The sequence below is a fragment of the Puma concolor genome, chromosome A3, assembly GCF_028749965.1.
Source record: "Puma concolor isolate L17-30 chromosome A3, mPumCon1.1.hap2, whole genome shotgun sequence".
In the NCBI taxonomy this organism is placed as follows: Eukaryota; Metazoa; Chordata; class Mammalia; order Carnivora; family Felidae; genus Puma; species Puma concolor.
In genome coordinates, this window is record NC_141669.1 from 26,275,711 (window position 1) to 26,294,972 (window position 19,262).

Genomic DNA, 19,262 nt, shown 5'->3' on the forward strand with positions numbered 1-19,262 from the left:
TAGCAGCACTATCAACAACAGCCAAAGTATGGAAAGAGCCCAATGTCCATCGATGGATGAATGGATAAAGAAGATGTAGTATATATACACAATGGAGTATTACTCGGCAATCAAAAAGAATGAAATCTTGCCATTTGCAACTACCTGGATGGAACTGGAGGGTATTATGCTAAGTGAAATTAGTCAGTCAGGGAAACACAAAAATCACATGACTTCACTCCTACGAGGACTTTGTAAGAGACAAAACAGATGAACATAAGGGAAGGGAAACAAAAATAATATAAAAACAGGGAGGGGGACAAAACAGAAGAGACTCATAAATATGGAGAACAAACTGAAGGTTACGGGAGGGGTTGTGGGAGGGGGGATGGGCTAAATGGGTACAGGGCACTAAGGAATCCACTCCTGAATTCATTGTTTCACTATCTGCTAACTAATTTGGATGTAAATTTTTAAAAATAAAATTTTAAAAATAAAGTATAAAAAAGATGTGGCATACATACAATAGAATATTACCCATCCGTAAAAAAGAATGAAATCTTGCCTTTTGCTAAAACATGGATGGATCTAGAGGGTATAATGCTAAGTGAAATAAGTCAGTCATAGAAAGACAATACCATATGATTTCACTCATAAGTGGAATTTAAGAAACAAATGAACAAGAGATACACACACACCAAAAAAAGAAAAAACAAACAAACAACAACAACAACAAAAACCCCTTTTAAATATAGAGAACAAACTGGCAGTTACCAGAGGGGATATGGGTGAAAGAGGTAAAGGGGATCAAGAGCACACTTACTGTGATGATCAGTGGGTAATGTACAGAACTGTGCAATCATTATATTGCACACCTGAAATTAAATATAGCGCTGCATGTTATTACACTTGAATGTAAAAGAATAAATTAATTTTTAGAAAAGAAAAAAAAAAGAATAAAGCTGGAACCCTACCCTCACCCTATATACAAAATTTATCTCAAAATGAACCAATAACCTAAATGTAACAGCTAAAACTATAACACTCTCAGAATAAAAACAGGGGCAAATCATCACGACCTTGCATTTGCTAACAATTTGGGTGGTTTTTTTTTAACATTTATTTTTATTTTTGACAGACAGAGAGAGACACATCACGAGCCAGAGATAGAGGGAAACACAGAATCCAAAGCAGGCTCCAGGATCTGAGCTATCAGCACAGAGCCCACCCAACACGGGGCTCGAACCCATGAACCGTGAGTTCATGACCTGAGCCGAAGTTGGACACTTGATTGACTGAGCCACCCAGGCGCCCCAGCTGTGTTTCTTATTAGACATACTATCAAAAGTACAAGCAAACAGGGGCGACTGGGTGGCTGAGTTGGTTAAGTGTCCAACTCTTGATTTTGGCTCAAGTCACAATCCCAGAGTTGTGGGATCGAGCCCTGCACAGGGTCCATGCTGAATGTGGAGCTTGTTTAAGATTCTCTCTCTCCCTCAATCCCTCTCCCCGACACATGCATGCATTCTTCCTCTCTCTCTCAAATGGAATGAAATGAAATGAGATGAAAAATAAACAAAAAGACTTTAAAAAGTATGAGCAAACAAAAGAAAAAATAGGTAAAAGTGGACTTCATCAAAATAAAAAAGTTCTACACATGAAACGATATTGTCAAGAAGTTGAAAAGACAACCATAAAGGAGAAAATACTTGCAACTCATATATCTGATAGAGAATTAATACCTAGAATATATACAGAACTCTTACAACTCAACAACAAAAGGACAAGCAACCCAGTTTAAAAATGTGCAAAAGACCTGAATAAACATTCCTCCAAATAAGGTATACACATGGCCAATACACACATGAAAAGATGTTCAATATCATTAGTGATTATGAAATGCTAATCAATCTACACTGGCATACCATTTCACGCTAGTTAGGATGGCTATGAAAGAAGGAAAGGAAAGGAAAAGGAAAGCGAAAAGGAAAAGGAGAAGGAAAAGGCACCTGGGGCCTGGTTTAGTCAATAGAATATGCAACCCTTAATCTCAGGATCATAAATTTAAGGCTCATGTTGGGCACAGAGCTTACTTTAAAAAAAGAAAAAGGGGCACCTGGGTGGTTCAGTCGGTTAAGCCTCCGACCTTGGCTCAGGTCATGATCTCGTAATTCATGAGTCAGAGCCCCACATCCAACTCTGTGCTGACAGTTCGGAGCATGGAGCCTGCCTCAGATCTTGTGTCTCCCTCTCTCTCTGCCCCTCCCCTGTTTGTGTGCTTATGCTCGCTCGCTCTCTCTCTCTCTCTCTCTCTCAAAAATAAACATTGAAAAAATTTTTTCTAAATAAAATAACAAGTGATTGACAGGATGTAGAGAAATTAGAATGTTCATATGTTGCTGGTGGGACTATTACATGGTACAGCCAGTGTGGAAAATAGTTTGGCAGTTCCTAAGTAATTCCTATAGAATTAGCATATGATCCAGCAATTCCAACAACATCCAAAAGAAATAAAAACAGATATTCCAACAAATATTTGTACACAAATCTCCATAACAACACTAGTGACAAACACCAAAAGATGAAAACAATTCAAAAGCCTACCAACCAATAACTGGATTAACAAAATGTGGTATGTGCATACAAAAAAATATTATTCAATCATAAAAAAGGAATGAAGTACCAATATAGACTACAATTTGGATAAACCTTGAAAACATTATACTAAGTAAAAGAAGCCAGACACAAAAGGTCACAAACTGTATGATTCTGTTTATATGAAATGCCCTAAATAGGTAAATCCACAGAGACAGAAAGCAGATAGGTGACTGACAGCAGCTATAGGTAGGCAAGAATGGGGTGCAACTTAATAGCCTTAATAGGTTAATTGCTTAATAGATTTCTTCTGGGGTTATAAGAATGTTTTGAAACTCAATACAGCTGGTAGCTGCACAATATTATAAATATAATAAATGCCGATGAAATGTACACGTTAGGAGTGCCTGGGTGGCTCAGTAGATTAGTCCGACTCTTGATTTCAGCTCAGGTCACAATCTAATGGTTTGTAAGATCAATCCCCATGTCAGGCTCTGCACTGACAGTGTGGAGCCTGCTTGGGATTCTCCCTCCCTCTCTCTCTGCTCCTCCCCTGCTCACATTTTATCTCTCTTCCAAAATAAATTAAAAGAAAAAAGAAATGTACACTTTAAAATGGCTAACTTTACATTATGTGGATTTCACCCTGGTAAAAAGAAAAAAAAAGACAATTTACACAAATCTCCAGTTTACAGAAGTTCGTAAGCATGATAAAAATGAAAAATCATTATATCAGAAACTGTGAAACTTTCTCTCTTTCCCTCTGTCTCTAATCTTCTGTACCTGGTTTAACACCAAGGACATCCATAAAACATATTAATTTACTCTGTATTACTAAAATAGGGGCACTTTATTTACTTACTACATTTTTGCCTGATAATCAATGAAAGAGGTAGGTTAAAAAAAAAGAAGCAGAAAAGAAGCTAGGTCAGTTTATCACATCATTTGCAGTTAACAGTTGAAATAAATGAAAATTAGGGGCACCTGGGTTACTCAGTCAGTTGAGCGTCTGACTCTTGATTCTGGCCCAGGTCATGATCTCAGTTCAGGAGCTCAAGCCCACCATCAGGCTCCATGCTAACAGTGCAGAGCCTGCTTGGGATTCTCTCTCCCCCTCTCTCTCTGCCCTTCTCTTGTACTCTCTCTCAAAATAAATAAGCTAAATAAGAAAATATATGAAAATTATTTTCAATTAACATAATATTGGTTGGAATCATATTTTGTTTTTGTATTTGAAACATGATTGTTTTAAAAAAACCATGTTATATATACCTAACAAGATGACTTAGTAAAGGATACTTCAGGTGTTACACACATTTCTTGGGACTCAAACTGACTCCTATGTAAAAATTAAAGGGGCCCTTAGCTGGCTCAATCAGGGGAGCATGCAACTCTTGATCTCAGGGTCATGAGTTCAGGCCCCACGTTGGGTGTACAGATTAGTTAAAAACAAAATCTTTTTAAAAAAAATTTAAAACATGCACATGCATACAGTTTGTTTTCTCAGGGCTTCAACATCTTTGGAATATAGCACTTCAAACTGCAAAACGAAATAAACTTAGAAAACATCTATGGACAGACATAGAGTACCAAAATCTAAATCAACTCAAATTTGCATTTATAATGCTACACCAAACAATAAAACAATGGTCATGTGTAATAAAATAGGTAGTGAAACCATAAAAGTTCTCAGTGGTATATTGAATTTTTAAATATTAAATAAATTAATACCAGTTTGGCAAGTAGAATGACACCTAAATTATGCATTCTCCTGGAATAAAGCTCCTTTAACTAGACAAAGCTGGGATTTAGGGGAAATTCTCATCTCTAGATCTGTGTGACAGACAGAGGAGTCAGCAGGCAACATACAAAGAATAGGGTCTTACTGGCCCCGGTTAAGTGGAAGCCTACACTCGTCCTAAACCCATGCCCTGCCACCTAGACTCATGGAAGATGCCACCGAGATCTCAAGAAGATGCCACCAAGATCTTGAGAGTACTTGGTCAACGCATTGTTTAGTGGGCATCTAGAAAAAGGTAGTCTGTTCTAGTTTCTTTTCTTCCCCACTGCCCCCCACATGGGGGCAGAGCACTAGAAAACAAAGTATCTTTGCCTGGAAACAGTCTCTAGACAGACTGAAAGGGAGAGAAGGAAGCAAATGTACAGCAATGGTGAGCTGAGAAAGGAGTCTAGACTCTAAAATATTTAATTATTTTAAATATGGCAAAAATTAAAACTGCTGAAAATACTTAAATCCTCCTCAAACATTTCCCAAAAAATATAATAGGAGAGAAAAAAAAATCTCTAATGTATCAATCCTTGGTTTTAATGTATTAAAAATGTGGGCAGTATCTAATACTAAATGTTTTTTTGTCATAGGAGAAACATTCATTCATGGCCCGCAATCAATACCATTTTATCCATGTGAATTTCCAAAGGTTGTGGAGAATGTCAATCCAGTAGCATAACAGACTACCTGTCTCAGAGAAAAAAAGTCTTGTGAACAGAGCCCTAGAACGAAAACATTGATTAGCTGCTCACCACAGGGCTGTGCTAGTAGCTAGCTGCATGGTCATGTAATCTTGTGAAAATAATAATAATAATAATAATAATAATAATAATAATTTTAAGGTTGAAAATAATGTGAAAATATATACATTATAAAGATGTAGTATCAGTGGTGACTAACTAGCCATGTTTCTAAAATGTACTAAAAAATATGTGCCCCAACATTAAAAATATAAAGAGATAATTTAAAAAGAGCCCACAATGCCCAGAAAATTGTGTGGACTGCACCTACAAACTGCTTTCTTTTGACGTGGCCCATAAAATGTGAACAAGGTAAACTTAAGTTCCATCTAGACTCTTAATATAGCTAATTTCAATTGCTTTCAATAAATGTTTCTCCTGAAATCAGTGCTCCTCAACTAAACACTGAAGAGTAGAAAGATAAAGTGGCAAATGAGGAAGCAAATCCTCACAGAAAGTTTAAAATTTTTAAATAAGAGTTGAAAGTAAAAAAACACGAATGAAGAACATAAACAAGCTGAATTTAAAAGCTTTCTCTATGTACATTCCAAATTTAGAAAGAAATGTAAGCCAAGTTTATAAAGAATGTTTTCAAATCAATATAAAGTATTCAGGAAAATTGTTTTGGGGGTACAGATAACTAAATATATCAAGTGTCAAAGGCAATATCCATTTCTAAAGACTGAAAATACTGGGGCCCCTGGCTGGCTTAGTCAGTGAAGCGTGCGACTCTTGATCTCAGGGTCATGAGTTCAAGCCTCATGTTGGGTGTGGAGCCTACTAAAAACAGAAAAAGAAAGAAAAGAAAAGAAAAAAAAAACTAAAAATATTAATTACTATGATCATATTCTTGCTATTTATACAGACTGACACATAACATACCTTTTTTTCTCTTTTAGAGCTCCAACCTTTCATTTCTTCATGAAATTAAACACTAAAATCTTCCACAAGAATATAAATTTTTAGATTTTAAACTTAAGATTTATAATGAGATAAGATGAACAAAATGAAATGTTTATTTTAAAACATTATTGAGGCACCTGGGTGGCTCACTTAAGCGTTTGACTCTTGATTTCAGCTCAGGTTGTGATGCCAGGGTCATGGGATCGAGCCCCACACTGCGCTCCACACTCAGCATGGATCTTAAGATATTCTCTCTCCCCTTCTGCCTCTCTCTCGGTCTGACACACACACACACACACACACACACACACACACACACACACTAAGATAAATAACAATAAAAATATTACTGACATTGCATATATGGCTTTTTACCATCTTTTCACTAGCAAGCAGTTATTGAGCTCTTTGTATGTATAAAACACAAACTACAAAAAGGTATCAATGACAGCCATTTCCATCAAGAGGTTTACCTAGCTGAGGAAATAGATAAATAAAACAAGGTAAGGTATATATACAGTGTCTAACGAGAGATTTAAGAGTTCAGATGAAGGAAAAATGCTGGGAAGAAAAATAAATTAACTTAGGTCTTAAAAGCTGAACCAGAAAAGCAGAAGATGGCAGAGTATTTCCAAACAGAAGGAAGCTATGCACAAAAGCGCAAACGTGGAAATGACCTTTCAGTTGCATGAAATACAAAGCTTGCATAGTTGAGAAAGGAAGAGCTAGAATAAGTAACCCCTTAAGCTGACATTAAGGAGTTTGCTTGGAGGGGTGCCTGGGTGGCTAGTTGGTTAAGCATGAGACTCTTTCTCGATCTCAGCTCAGTTTATGATCTCACAGTTCGTGGGTTAGAGCCCTGTGTCGGGCTACACACTGTCAGTGCAGAGCCTGCTTGGGATTCTCTCTCTCTCTCTCTCTCTCTCTCTCTCTCTCTCAAAATAAATAAATAAACTTTAAAAAAAAAAAAAAAAAAAAAAAAAAAAAAAAGGACGCTACTTGGAGACCCTAGGACAGAGGAGCCAGCTAAGCCACACGTGGATTCTTGCCCCACAGACACTGCGAGATATAAAAAAAAAATTTACTTGTATTCCATATAGACAATGGGTAACCAATGAAAGTTCTTATGCTTGAAAATGTGTTTTAATTACAAGACAGAATATTGAAACATGTGCACTATATAGTTTACACAACATGCAGGGATAAAAACTTTACATATTTGAGAATTTTTTTATTATTATCTTGCTTTTGTCGATTTACACAATGAAGCTCCACAAAATAAAATGTTTTATAAGTTAAATGATTCCCTAACTTCTTATTTTCAAATAAACATATATGTTTAATAGTCTAAGATATAAATTTATTAAAAGCCTTGTATGGAAATATGGAATGGTAGTTAAGAGCTCTGAGTGTGGATCGAGCTGGTGGGAACCCTAGCACAACGCTGTGACCTTGAATAACTGAAGCCTCAGCTTTTTCACTGGCTGCGATATTAAAAGAGAAATGCAAGTGCAGATGCCTGACACACAGTATAGACTTTCCATACAGTACAGACTCAATAAATGTCGGCCATAATCATTAAATAGAACCCAGCAGCCCCACCACATGGCTCATCTGAACTTGTGTCAGGGTTGTACTGATCTTCTACTTCCTAAAATTCTTAAACACTACCGCATAGTTAGTAAACACTTCCTGACCAACTGATATGTACAAACCAACCATTTATTACCATGTCAGATGGACAAACGGGTAAATAGACTGCATAGAAGTCTATAAAATACAAATTGTCTTAAGTCAGTTATTTAAAAATAACTTTTAAATTTAGGAAGAATTAAAAAATGATGATTAGAATACATTAATGTTAAAATTCATATTAGCAATGGAATTTTGAAATATTCTAAGATTTTTTTTATTTTTAAGCCACTACTCTTCATTCAATGTTTATCATAAACATTTTAATGCCCAATCAGACTTTTTTCTGAGTTCTCCCGGCCACTTCAATTTCCCATTATAATTAGAATAAAACCCATTTAACCAGACCTACAAGAATCTATATGATGTAGTCCTAATCTCCTTCTCCAACAATCTTCACTATAATTCAGCCACTTATTCCCTCTTACTGGAAATCTCTCTACCTGAGAATTTCATACCATTTGGGATTTCAATTTAATTTTTACTTCCACAGAAAGACTTCTTCTAATCTCTATCTATGGTAACTTCTCCCTTAGTCACTCGGTATTACCTCTTCACCGCAATCAAACGTAAAGACAAGTAGTACTAAGTACAGTAATAATACCTCATGACCCTTCCAACCTGGTCACAACTGACTGCTAAATCAGGAATGGGAGTCTAAACCCAAGAAGAGCCAACTGACAGGTTAGGCAACAGCCCATATGGTAACCTCAGAAACTGAAGAATTATATACAAAGCAGAAACGGAGACTAGATAAACTAATCTGTGTCCTACTGAACAGCTCCCTCCCTTCTATTCTCACAGTTTATGTTGGTCAGCCTCACCAACTGAGAAGTAAACCCTGAATCACCTGTAAAGCACTAGAGCAAAAAGGTATTCATCAGAATCACCTGGAAAGCTTTCAAAAAAACCACACCAGAATCGACATTCCTAGGAGAGTCTTAAGTGACTCAACAGATCAATTTGACATGTATCCATGAACAAAAAGTTCCTTAGTGGGAGCTGTGGGAATCAGCACCACATGCCAACAGACCCATGAGGAGTCTTGCCCACCCATGCATTGAGCAACAGGCCTACAGATCTCAGTTCTGGCTCCAGATCCTGCAGTGGTCCACAAACTTGCTCCAGTCCCTCTTGGCCACAGTACTAGAGCCCCTGGAGAAGATGGTCTTATGCAATCACCCACAGATGACAGAGCCTTTGTGGAAGTCTAGGAGCCCAGCAGCAAAATTCCAGCATACCACTGAAGCAAAAAAATAAATAAATAAAAATTAAAAAGTCTAGGCACACTAGAGAGCGTAAGAGGAAGTCTGACTTTTCCCATGGCACTTGTAGCCCAAGGCAGCACAGCTCAGTACCAAAAGACCCTCCTCAGGGGCACAGGATTGGCTCAGTTAGTAGAGTATATGACTCTTAATCTCAGGGCCATGAGTTCAAGCCGCACAATGGGTGTGGAGCCCACTTAAAATTAAAGAAGTGGGGCACCTGGGTGGCTCAGTCGGTTAGGCATCCAACTCCTGGTTTCAGCCCAGGTCATGATCTCACAGTTCATGGAATGGAGCCCCACACTGGGCTCTGCGCTGACAACACTGTGCCTGCTTGGGATTCTCTCTCTTCCTCTCTGTTATTTCTCTGTGCATGCGCTAGCACACACTCTTTCCCATCCCCCCACTCCAAATAAATAAATAAACTTTAAAAGAAGAGTGGGGCACCGCACCTGAGTGGCTCAGTAGGTTAAGCATCTGTCTTCGGCTCAGGTCATGATCACAAACCTGACAGTTTGTGAGTTCAAGCCCCTGTCAGCACAGAGCCCAATTCAAAGCCTTTGTCTCTCTCTCTCTCTCTCTCTCTCTCTTTGTTCCTCCCCCACTCATTCTCTCTCTCAAAAATAAAATTTTTTTTTAATTTTTTAAAGAAGAGTGCTGTAAAATTTTTAAGGTAAAAAAAAAAAAAAAAGAAAAGCAAGAGAAACCTCCTCTGCTCGTGATTTCTCCCACAAGGGAAAATGAAAGGATATGAATGATCCAGCTGTGCAGGATGCTGCCAGAGGTCCATTTCTCCACTGAGCATTATTCATAATAGCCAAGACATGGAAAAAGCCTTAAGTGTCCATCAAAGATGAATGAATAAAGAAAATGCAGTTATGTATACAATGGAATATTATTAAGCTATTAAAAAAGATGAAATCCTGCCATTTGTGTCAACATGGAGAAAATATGAAGTCACTATGCTAAGTGAAACAAGTCAGCGAGAGAAACAAATACTGTATGATCTCACTTATATGTGGAATCCAAAAACATCAAACTCATAGAGAGGAAAATAATGATTGCCAGGAGCTGGAAGGTGGTGGAAACAGGGAGAGGTTAGTCAAAAAGTACAAACTTCCAGTTATATGATGACTAGGTGCTGGGGATCTAATGCACAGCATGGTGACCACAGTTAACAACACTGTAATGTCTATTTGAAAGTTGCTAAGAGACTAAATCTTAAATGTTCTCACCACAAAAAGGAAATGGTAATTATGTGAGTTGACAGAGGTGTGAACTAACCCTTCTTTGGTAATATATCATGGAATCAAATCATCACATATACACCTTAAACTTACACAATGTTATATGTCAGTTACACCTCAATAAAGTTAAAAAAAAGAATGTGTTTCTGAAAACTGAAAATATTGCATATATTTCCAAATCCCTAAAATAAAAGGTGTAACACTGAAAGTGGTAACTGATCTAAAATAAATGACTCCTTGGATGGTTATAAACAGCAAAGGTTTTATCTTACTCATTTACATATTTCCCACCAGAAATTATTGTTATTCCCTCTTATAAACCAGAAGCCCTAATCTGTATGTAACATTTCACATAATCTAGTAGAACAAACTTATTCACATAAAGTCCTTAATTATTAATATAGACATTATCTTTTCTATTAAGTTTAAGATATTTATTGAATAACCAGGGGCACCTGGGTGGCTCAGCTGGTTAAGCATCTGACTTCAGCTCAGGTCATGATCTCATGGTTTGTGGGTTCAAGCCCCATGTCAGGCTCTGACACAGATTCTGTGTCTCCTTCTCTCTCTGACCCTCCCTGACTCATGCTCTGTTTCTGTCTCTCAAAATAAATAAAAATGTTAAAAAGATATATAGAGTAACCAAAATAATTTTCTTTCATATATTCTCTTCACCTATTCATTAATTTATTTATTTAATGAAGTTTACAAAATTCCTATTTCATGTCAAGACTGTTTCTGACACTGAGGAGACAACAATAAGGAAAGGCAGGCAGGTCTATGTTCTCATGGAGCATGTATTCTAGAGAAAGGAGGCAGTCAGTAAATAGGTAAACAACAAAATAACTTTGAATTGTGACCAATGCTATGACACATAAACAGGACCATTATTTCATAGCCACTCTATGTCCAGTAGAGAAGACAGTTTAAAAAAAGAGGGGGCAGGAAAGGCACCTTAAGTAGCTACCAACTGAATTGAGACATAAAGAATATGAAGAGCCAAGAAAATACTTGGGGACAGAAATTTCTAGAAAGAGAAAACAGCAAGCACAATGGCCCTGAGTAAAGACCTTACCATGTTAAAAGAATCTGGAAGGAAAAAGTACCAGTTTCATGAATCCTAGCGAACAAGGGGGAGAATGACAAAAGATAATGTAGGATAGTCAGGCATAGGCCAAATCATGCAGGCTATCCATAATCAGAAGCTTAAATACAAAAGAAAATCACTGAAGCAGTACAGTCACACCTGATTTACATGGCTTTTAAGTTCTAAAACATACTCTTGTAAAGTAAGCACACTACAAAATATAATTAAACACATAAATTAAAGCTAACTTTGTCATCCTATATTTGGCAAGTTAGTATCAGACAAATAACAGAACAAGGTAGTCAGATTAATCATCTAATCATTCATAAAGCATTTAGTGAGCTCCTGTTATGTGCCAGATGCTACTTTGGGTGCTAGAAATGCAAAGATGATAGTGGTGATGTCACCTTTCACTCTGACCAGTAAATACAAAACTGAAAATGGTGATATCATCTACTCCGAGCAACCCAGTTTTCTTCCTAAAGTCTCAAAGCAGTGGTTCTCTATGCTCTGTATTAGAACCATCTTTAGTGTATGTAAAAATGCAGATATCTGGGCCCCACATATCAGCAATCCTAATTCAACAGGTTTCCAATAATCCCTCACACTTTAAGAAACAGAGGTGAAGGAAGAAGTGTATCAAAATCACCTACAATTTATAAATTACATCTCCCCATTATCCTACTCAGAATCAGGCAAAAATGAGCCACTATAATTAGTGGAAGGAGTATATTATAGTACAGGGTATGTTAGGGGCGGGGAGACAGGAAGAAAAGACAGTAAGATTGACAGTCACTACAATAGAGAAATCTTGAGGGCTTGTTTGTTTGTTTTTGGTGAGGGCTTAATACAATTGCAAAGGAAGAAATGAGGATTTCTACAGACCAGCAGTTCTCAGAGTAATATTTCCAGATTCCTGGAGATCCCCAAGACCCTTTCAGAAGGTCCACTAAGTTAAAATTATTTTCATAATAATACTAAAAGACTGTTTCTTTCACTGTATTGGTATTTACTTTGATGGTTGAAAAGTAACTAGGTCAAACTGCTGGGATCTTATTAGCAATAGCACTAAACAATATTAGCAGTTATTACAGTCTTCACCACCACACACTTACCAAACTTTAAAAAAAAGAAAAAGCCAGTTTCTTTTAAGAATGTCTTTGATGTAGCTATAGCTGTAAATATTACACATTTTATTAAATTTCAAGCCTTGAACATACACTTTTCAATATTCTGTGCGCTGACATGGGAAGTATGACAGTTGTCTCAAGGGAAAGCACTTACATGACTGAGTTGCAAGCTGACCTAGCCACTTTTTTATGGAACACCGTTTTTCTTGAAACAATGACTGACAAATACTGGTTACTTAATCTTGAGTATTTAGCAGATATTTCCTTGAAAATCAACAGTGAGCCTATCACATCAAAAAACATACCTGTCAATGTATATTGCTGAGTATAAAATCCAAGCTTTGAGAAAACTGAAATTTTGCAAAACTTGTTTCTACCATTAAGGGCTTAAAACCTTACAAAGTCAAACAGGATTTTCTGACAATAATGGTGATATTAACAAATGTGATTCTTTAACAATGACTGATAAAATGTGTAAACATTTGGAAGATCTATATAACCCAAGGAACAAATATTTTCCACATGACTAATACATGGTGTTACAAGAATTCTGCAAGGATGAAAGATCCACTTCAAGTAGAGGATAGACTGATATTAATGAAAACAGTATGAAAACTTCATTGCTAAGATTTCAAATTCCAGATTGGAGTTAATCTTTCTTCTTCTTTTTTTTTAATGTGTACTTATTTATTTTGAGAGTGAGAGAACATGCGTGCAAGCAGGAAAGGGGCACAGAAAGAGGGAGAGAGAATCTGCTGACATCACAGAGCCTGATGGGGGGGGGGGGGGGGGGGGGGCTCGAACTCATGAACTGTGTGAGATCACGACCTGAGTCTAAATCAAGTCAGATGCTTAACCAACTAAGCCACCCAGGCAACCCTGGAATTAATTTTTCTAAAAGTCCTTTTAGAAGTAGACCATCTTCATGTTGTTGTTGACAGTCTCACAGGTATATTACATTTGTGTCATTCATCATATGTCAACTATATTTCAATAAAACAATTTTTTAAAAACTACAACTTTAGGGGCACCTGGGTCAGTTAAACATCCAACTTCAGCTCAGGTCATGATCTCCTGGTTCATGAGTTCGAGCCCTGCGTTGGCTCAGCGCTGACAGCTCACTCGGAGCCTGGAGCCCACTTCCAATTCTATGTTTTCCTCTCTCTCTGCACCATCCCCCCCCCCCCCCCCCATGCTCCGTCTCTCAAAAATAAACAAACATTAAAAAAAAAAATTTAGTTTTAGTACAGCATCAGAGTAGGATATCCACAATCATCTGAATAGTTCACTAAAATATTCTGCCCTTTTTCCAATTTCATATTTGTATGAGGCCAGATTTTCTTGATATGCTTCAGATAAAACAAGTCACAACAAAATGAATGCAGTAACAGATATGAGAAGCCAGTTGTTTTCCATTAAACTAGACATTGAAAATATGTTCAAAAATGTAACAAATGCTAATTTCTCATATTTTCCTTGTTTTGGAAAATAAAGTTATTTTCATTAAAAATGCTATTCATATTAACATGCAATGGGTTTTATTATTTTTTAAATAAATTACACGTAAGTATTTTAAGTTTCTCAGTTTTAGTTTCTAATGACATATATTGATAGATTAATTCACATGCAAAAAAAAGTGCTTTGGCATTATCAATCATTTTAAGGAGTATAAAGGGACTCTGAGACTGAAAAGTTTCAAAATAACTGCTAGAGATCTAATGATACTTTATGTAGCTATTCAACTCTGTATCACCTTACTGAATGCATCATAACTATCTTCCTTTGAAGAACCAGAATAAGCAATAACCAAAAAAGGGAATGTGATAGGTAGAATAATGACTATTGGTGTTATAACACAGAAAGACCTTCAAATACTGAATTTGTTAAGTACAAAAGTATAAAAGAATTATACAATACAGTATACTACCATTTGCTGAAAAGGTGTAGGAAATGATGACGTATTCACATGTGCTTGTATATGCGTAACAAAACAATGGACAGACATGCAAGGAATTGATAAAAGCACACACCTACAAGGAAGGGGGAATATGAAATTTACAAAGGTGGTATAGGAATGAGCTTCTCAATCCTTTAATTTTTAAAACATATGAATGTATTCACAGTATTTTTAAATGTATAACTTAATTTAATTTAAAAGAAAATAATACTGGGGGTGCCTGGGTGGCTCAGTCGGTTAAGCTTTCGACTTTCACTCAAGTCGTAATCTCAAGGTTCATGGGTTGGAGCACTGTGTCGGGCTCTGTGCTGTCAGCCCAGAGCCTGGAGCCTACTCTTGATTCTAGGTCTCCCTCTCTTTCTGCCTCTTCCCTGCTCATGCTCTGTCTCTCTCTCTCAAAAATAAATAACCATTAAAAAACTTAATTTAAAAGAAAATAACTCTAAACCAATATTAAGTATAATTCACATGTATTTTCAATTTCTAGGTTGCCCTGATATCAGGAAAAAAATAAAAAGTTACTTTTTTTTTTAATTTTTTAAATGTTTTTATATTGGGCTCAATGCTATCAGCACAGGGCCTGCTTCAGATCCTCTGTCCCAGTCTCTCTGCCCCTGCCCCCATTCGCACGCACACATGTACCCACTCTCTCTCAAAAATAAATTTTAGAGGCGCCTGGGTGGCTCAGTCGGTTGAGCATCCCACTTCAGCTCAGGTCATGATGTCGCGGTCTGTGAGTTCGATCCCCGTGTTGGGTTCTGTGCTGACAGCTCAGAGCCTGAAGCCTGCTTCAGATTCTGTCTCCCTCTCTCTCTGCCCCTCCCCCACTCATGCTCTGTTTGTCTGTCTCTCTCTCTCTCTGTCAAAAATAAATAAACATTAAAAAAATTTTTTTAGTTAAAAAATAAATTAATTTTTAAAATTTTTTTTAAGAAAATATTCAGATGAGGGGAACGTGGGTGGCTCAGAATCAGTCAGTTAAGACTCCAGCTCACAATCTTGGCTTAGGTCATGATCTCTTAGTTTGTGAGATTGAGCCCCAGGTTAGGCTCTGCGCTGACAGCACACAGCTTGCTTGGGATTCTGTCTCCCTGTCTCTCTCTCTCAAACTCAAAACAAATAAACTTAAAAAAGAAAAGGTAATATTCAGGTGAAATTAGCAGTTATTTCATTAACTTTTTTGTACTTAAAAGATGTCACTGATGGAATTGAAAGCAAATTTAGATATTGCACAAGACAAAAAAAAAAAATCAGTGAACTTAAAAGAAATTACACAAAAGGAAGCACAGAGAGAAAGAAGAAAACAATTCTGAATTAACTATAGGGCAATACCAAGCTATTTAGCATACTTTTAATTGGAGTCCAGAAAACAAAGGGGGTAAAAAGAAAAAATATTTGCGGTAATAATGATTATGACAAGTATTTTTCTAAATCTGCTGCTAACTATAACCCACAGATCCAAGAAACTTAGTGAATCCCAAAAAAGGATAAACTCAGATCACTCAAAGGCACATGATGATAAAATAGCAGGAAAATGGTAATAAGTTTAAAAAAAAAAAAAAAAAAGCTTAACACAACCATAGGAAAAGAAAAAAACAACAACACTGTATTGAGAGAAACAAATACTTTTTTTTTTTTTTTTTATTTATTTATTTATTATTTTTTTTTTATTTATATATGAAATTTATTGTCAAATTGGTTTCCATACAACACCCAGTGCTCATCCCAAAAGGTGCCCTCCTCAGTACCCATCACCCACCCTCTCCTCCCTCCCACCCCCCATCGACCCTTAGTTTGTTCTCAGTTCTCAACAGTCTCTTATGCTTTGGCTCTCTCCCACTCTAACCTCTTTTTTTTTTTTTTTTTGTTCCCCTCCCCCATGGGTTTTTCTTAAGTTTCTCAGGATCCACATAAGAGTGAAACCATATGATATCTGTCTTTCTCTGTATGGCTTATTTCACTTAGCATCACACTCTCCAGTTCCATCCACGTTGCTACAAAAGGCCATATTTCATTTTTTCTCATTGCCACGTAGTACTCCATTGTGTATATAAACCACAATTTCTTTATCCATTCATCAGTTGATGGACATTTAGGCTCTTTCCATAATTTGGCTATTGTTGAGAGTGCTGCTATGAACATTGGGGTACAAGTGCCCCTATGCATCAGTACTCCTGTGTCCCTTGGATAAATTCCTAGCAGTGCTATTGCTGGGTCATAGGGTAGGTCTATTTTTAATTTTCTGAGGAACCTCCACACTGCTTTCCAGAGCGGCTGCACCAATTTGCATTCCCACCAACAGTGCAAGAGGGTTCCCGTTGAGAGAAACAAATACTTTTTAAAAAAATCACAGAATTCTCAGAAGCCGTGCAAGCCGAAATTCAATAAAACATTTATAAAGTGCTAAAAGAAGTAATGTCAACACACCTACTGAATTCAATTTTTACCAAACCACCTATCAAAAATGGGGTAAAAAAGCTACAGTAATCAAAACAGTGCGGTAATGGAATAGGAAAGATAGACAGAGACCAATGGACTAGAACTGAGTCCAGAAATAAACCCAAACATCTATAATCAATTGATTTGAACATTCAACAGAGAAAGAATAGTCTCTTCAACAAATGGTGCTGAGACAACTGGACATCCACATGCAAAAGAATAAAGTTGAACTCAAACCCACCCCATATACAAAACTTAACTCAAAATGAATCAACAACCTAAATGTAAAAGCTAAAACTATAAACTATATAAAACTATATAAACTTATTTCTCAGAAGAAACTGCAGAAGCAAATCTTCATGATCTTAGGTTTGTCAATGGTTGCTTATATATCACCAAAGCACAACAAAAGAAAAATAAATGAATGAATAAATAAATCTGAATTTCATCAGAATTAAAGTTTTTGTGCATGAAAAGATACTATCATGAAAAGAAAAGACCATCTATAGAATGGGAGAAAATACTTATAACTCATATGTCTGATAAAGGATTAATTTCCAGAATATCCAATGAATTCTTTTAACTTCATAAAAAGAAACAAACCAATTTAAAAATAGGAGAAAGACCTGAGTAGACATTTCTCCAAAGATAATCTACAAATGGCCAATGATCACATGAAAACATGTTCTATATCATTAGTCATTAGGATGGCTATTATCAAAGAAAAAAAGGGGGGGAAGAACAAGTGTTGGCAAGGATGTGAAGGAAGTAGAACCCCTGTACATTGCTAGTAGGCATGTAGAATAGTGTGGCTGCTGTGGATATCAGTTTGCTAATTCCTCAAAGAGTTAAATATGGAATTACCCTATGACCCAGCAATTCTACTCCTAGACAGATACCCAAAATAATTGAAAGCAGGGACTCAAGCAGATACCTGCACACCAACATTCACAGGACTATTAATTCACATAGCCAAAAGGTACAAACAACCCAACTGTGCATCAACAGATGAATGAATACAATATGGTTTATACATACAATGGATATTATTCAGCCTTGAAATGAAATGAAATTCTGATACATACTAATTTGGATACGGATGAACCTTGAAAACATATTAAGTAAAGTAAGTCACACAAAAAAGGACAAATATTTTATGAGTCCACTTAACCTAGACACCTAGGACAGGCAAATTCATAGATAAAGAAAGTAAAATGGTAGTTGCCAGGAGATGAGCAGAGGAATCAATAGGAAGTTAGTATTTAAGGAGTACAGACTTTCAGTTGGGGAAACCATTGGTGATGGCTGCAAATTATATTAATATACTTAAATGCCACGGAAGTGTACACTTAGAAATTGGTAAAATAGCAAATTTCATGCTATGTACATTTTACCACAATAAAAAAAAAAAAAAGGGTCTTCGTATACCTAGGGCCTTGCTAGTTTATGCTAACAATATGATTTGTCGTAAATTCCTGTTTTTGTTTTCCTGATACCATGGGCCACACTGTATCACTATGAGCTCTGCAAAAGACAGGAGAGCTGGAGACTGATTAGTTAAGGTCAGTCACAAGAGTGCTCTATGCCTGTAAGACTGACACCCCCAATAAAATAAAAACCTGTGATACCACGGCCCAAATGGGCTTCCCTGGCTGTCAAGACTTCATACTTGTTGTCAAATCATTGATGACAGAATTTAACACTGTCAGAGCAACTGCACTGAGAGAGGACACACTGATACCTGACTTGTCCTGTACTCCACTATATGCACCTTTCCCTTTCTGTGATTTTCATCTGTATCCTTTCTCTGTAATAAACTATACCTGTAAGTATAACAGCTTTTCTGAGTTCTAGGAGTCTTTCTAAGGGCTCATCAAATCTGAAGGTAGTCTCAGTGACCCCTGACACCGATGAAAAAGCATGTACCATACAAATATTACCTATGAGAAAGCTGGACTGGCTTTATTAATATAAAACAAGGAACACTTCAGAACAAAAAATATTACCAGATATAAAGAGGAACATACATAATAATAGTTAATTCAAGAAAACATAATCCCAAACATGTACATTAAATAAGATATTTAAAATACATGAATCAACAAATCAACAAAACTAAAAGAAACAATACACAAACCCAGAATTATAGTTGCGAATTTCAATACTGCTCTCAGGAACTAACATAAATAATAAAATAAGGAAAATCAATAGGAATGTAGAGGACTTAAATACAATAACCCAACTTAACCTAATTAACATTTAGAAAGCATTCCACCCCACAACTACAGAAAACATACATTATTTTCAAATGAACACAGAACATTCACCAAGACAGACCATGTAATGAGCCATAAAACAAGTCTATTGTTAGTTATCTGGGCCCAAGGGAGAAAAACAGATGCAACATTTCCTAAACTTACTTGACCATAAAGCCTTTCT

General features: G+C 36.5%; 1 protein-coding gene across 4 annotated transcripts in view; it reads right to left on the reverse strand.

Moving 5' to 3' along the window:
* The window catches only part of MEMO1 (mediator of cell motility 1), a 124,531-nt gene that overhangs the window by 93,512 nt on the left and 11,757 nt on the right, over nt 1-19,262 (reverse strand). Inside the window, exons 1-2 of one of the 4 annotated variants that reach the window (XM_086700309.1) lie at nt 6,361-6,399; nt 803-854 (exon numbers count right to left, since the gene is read on the reverse strand). The exons of the other annotated variants lie outside the window; for them this stretch is intronic. Of the exons in view, the coding sequence (XP_086556435.1) occupies nt 803-854; nt 6,361-6,384 (76 nt within the window). The 5' untranslated portion in view covers nt 6,385-6,399. Of the gene's footprint in view, nt 1-802; nt 855-6,360; nt 6,400-19,262 lie in introns of those variants that run through there. 4 annotated transcript variants of the gene reach the window in all.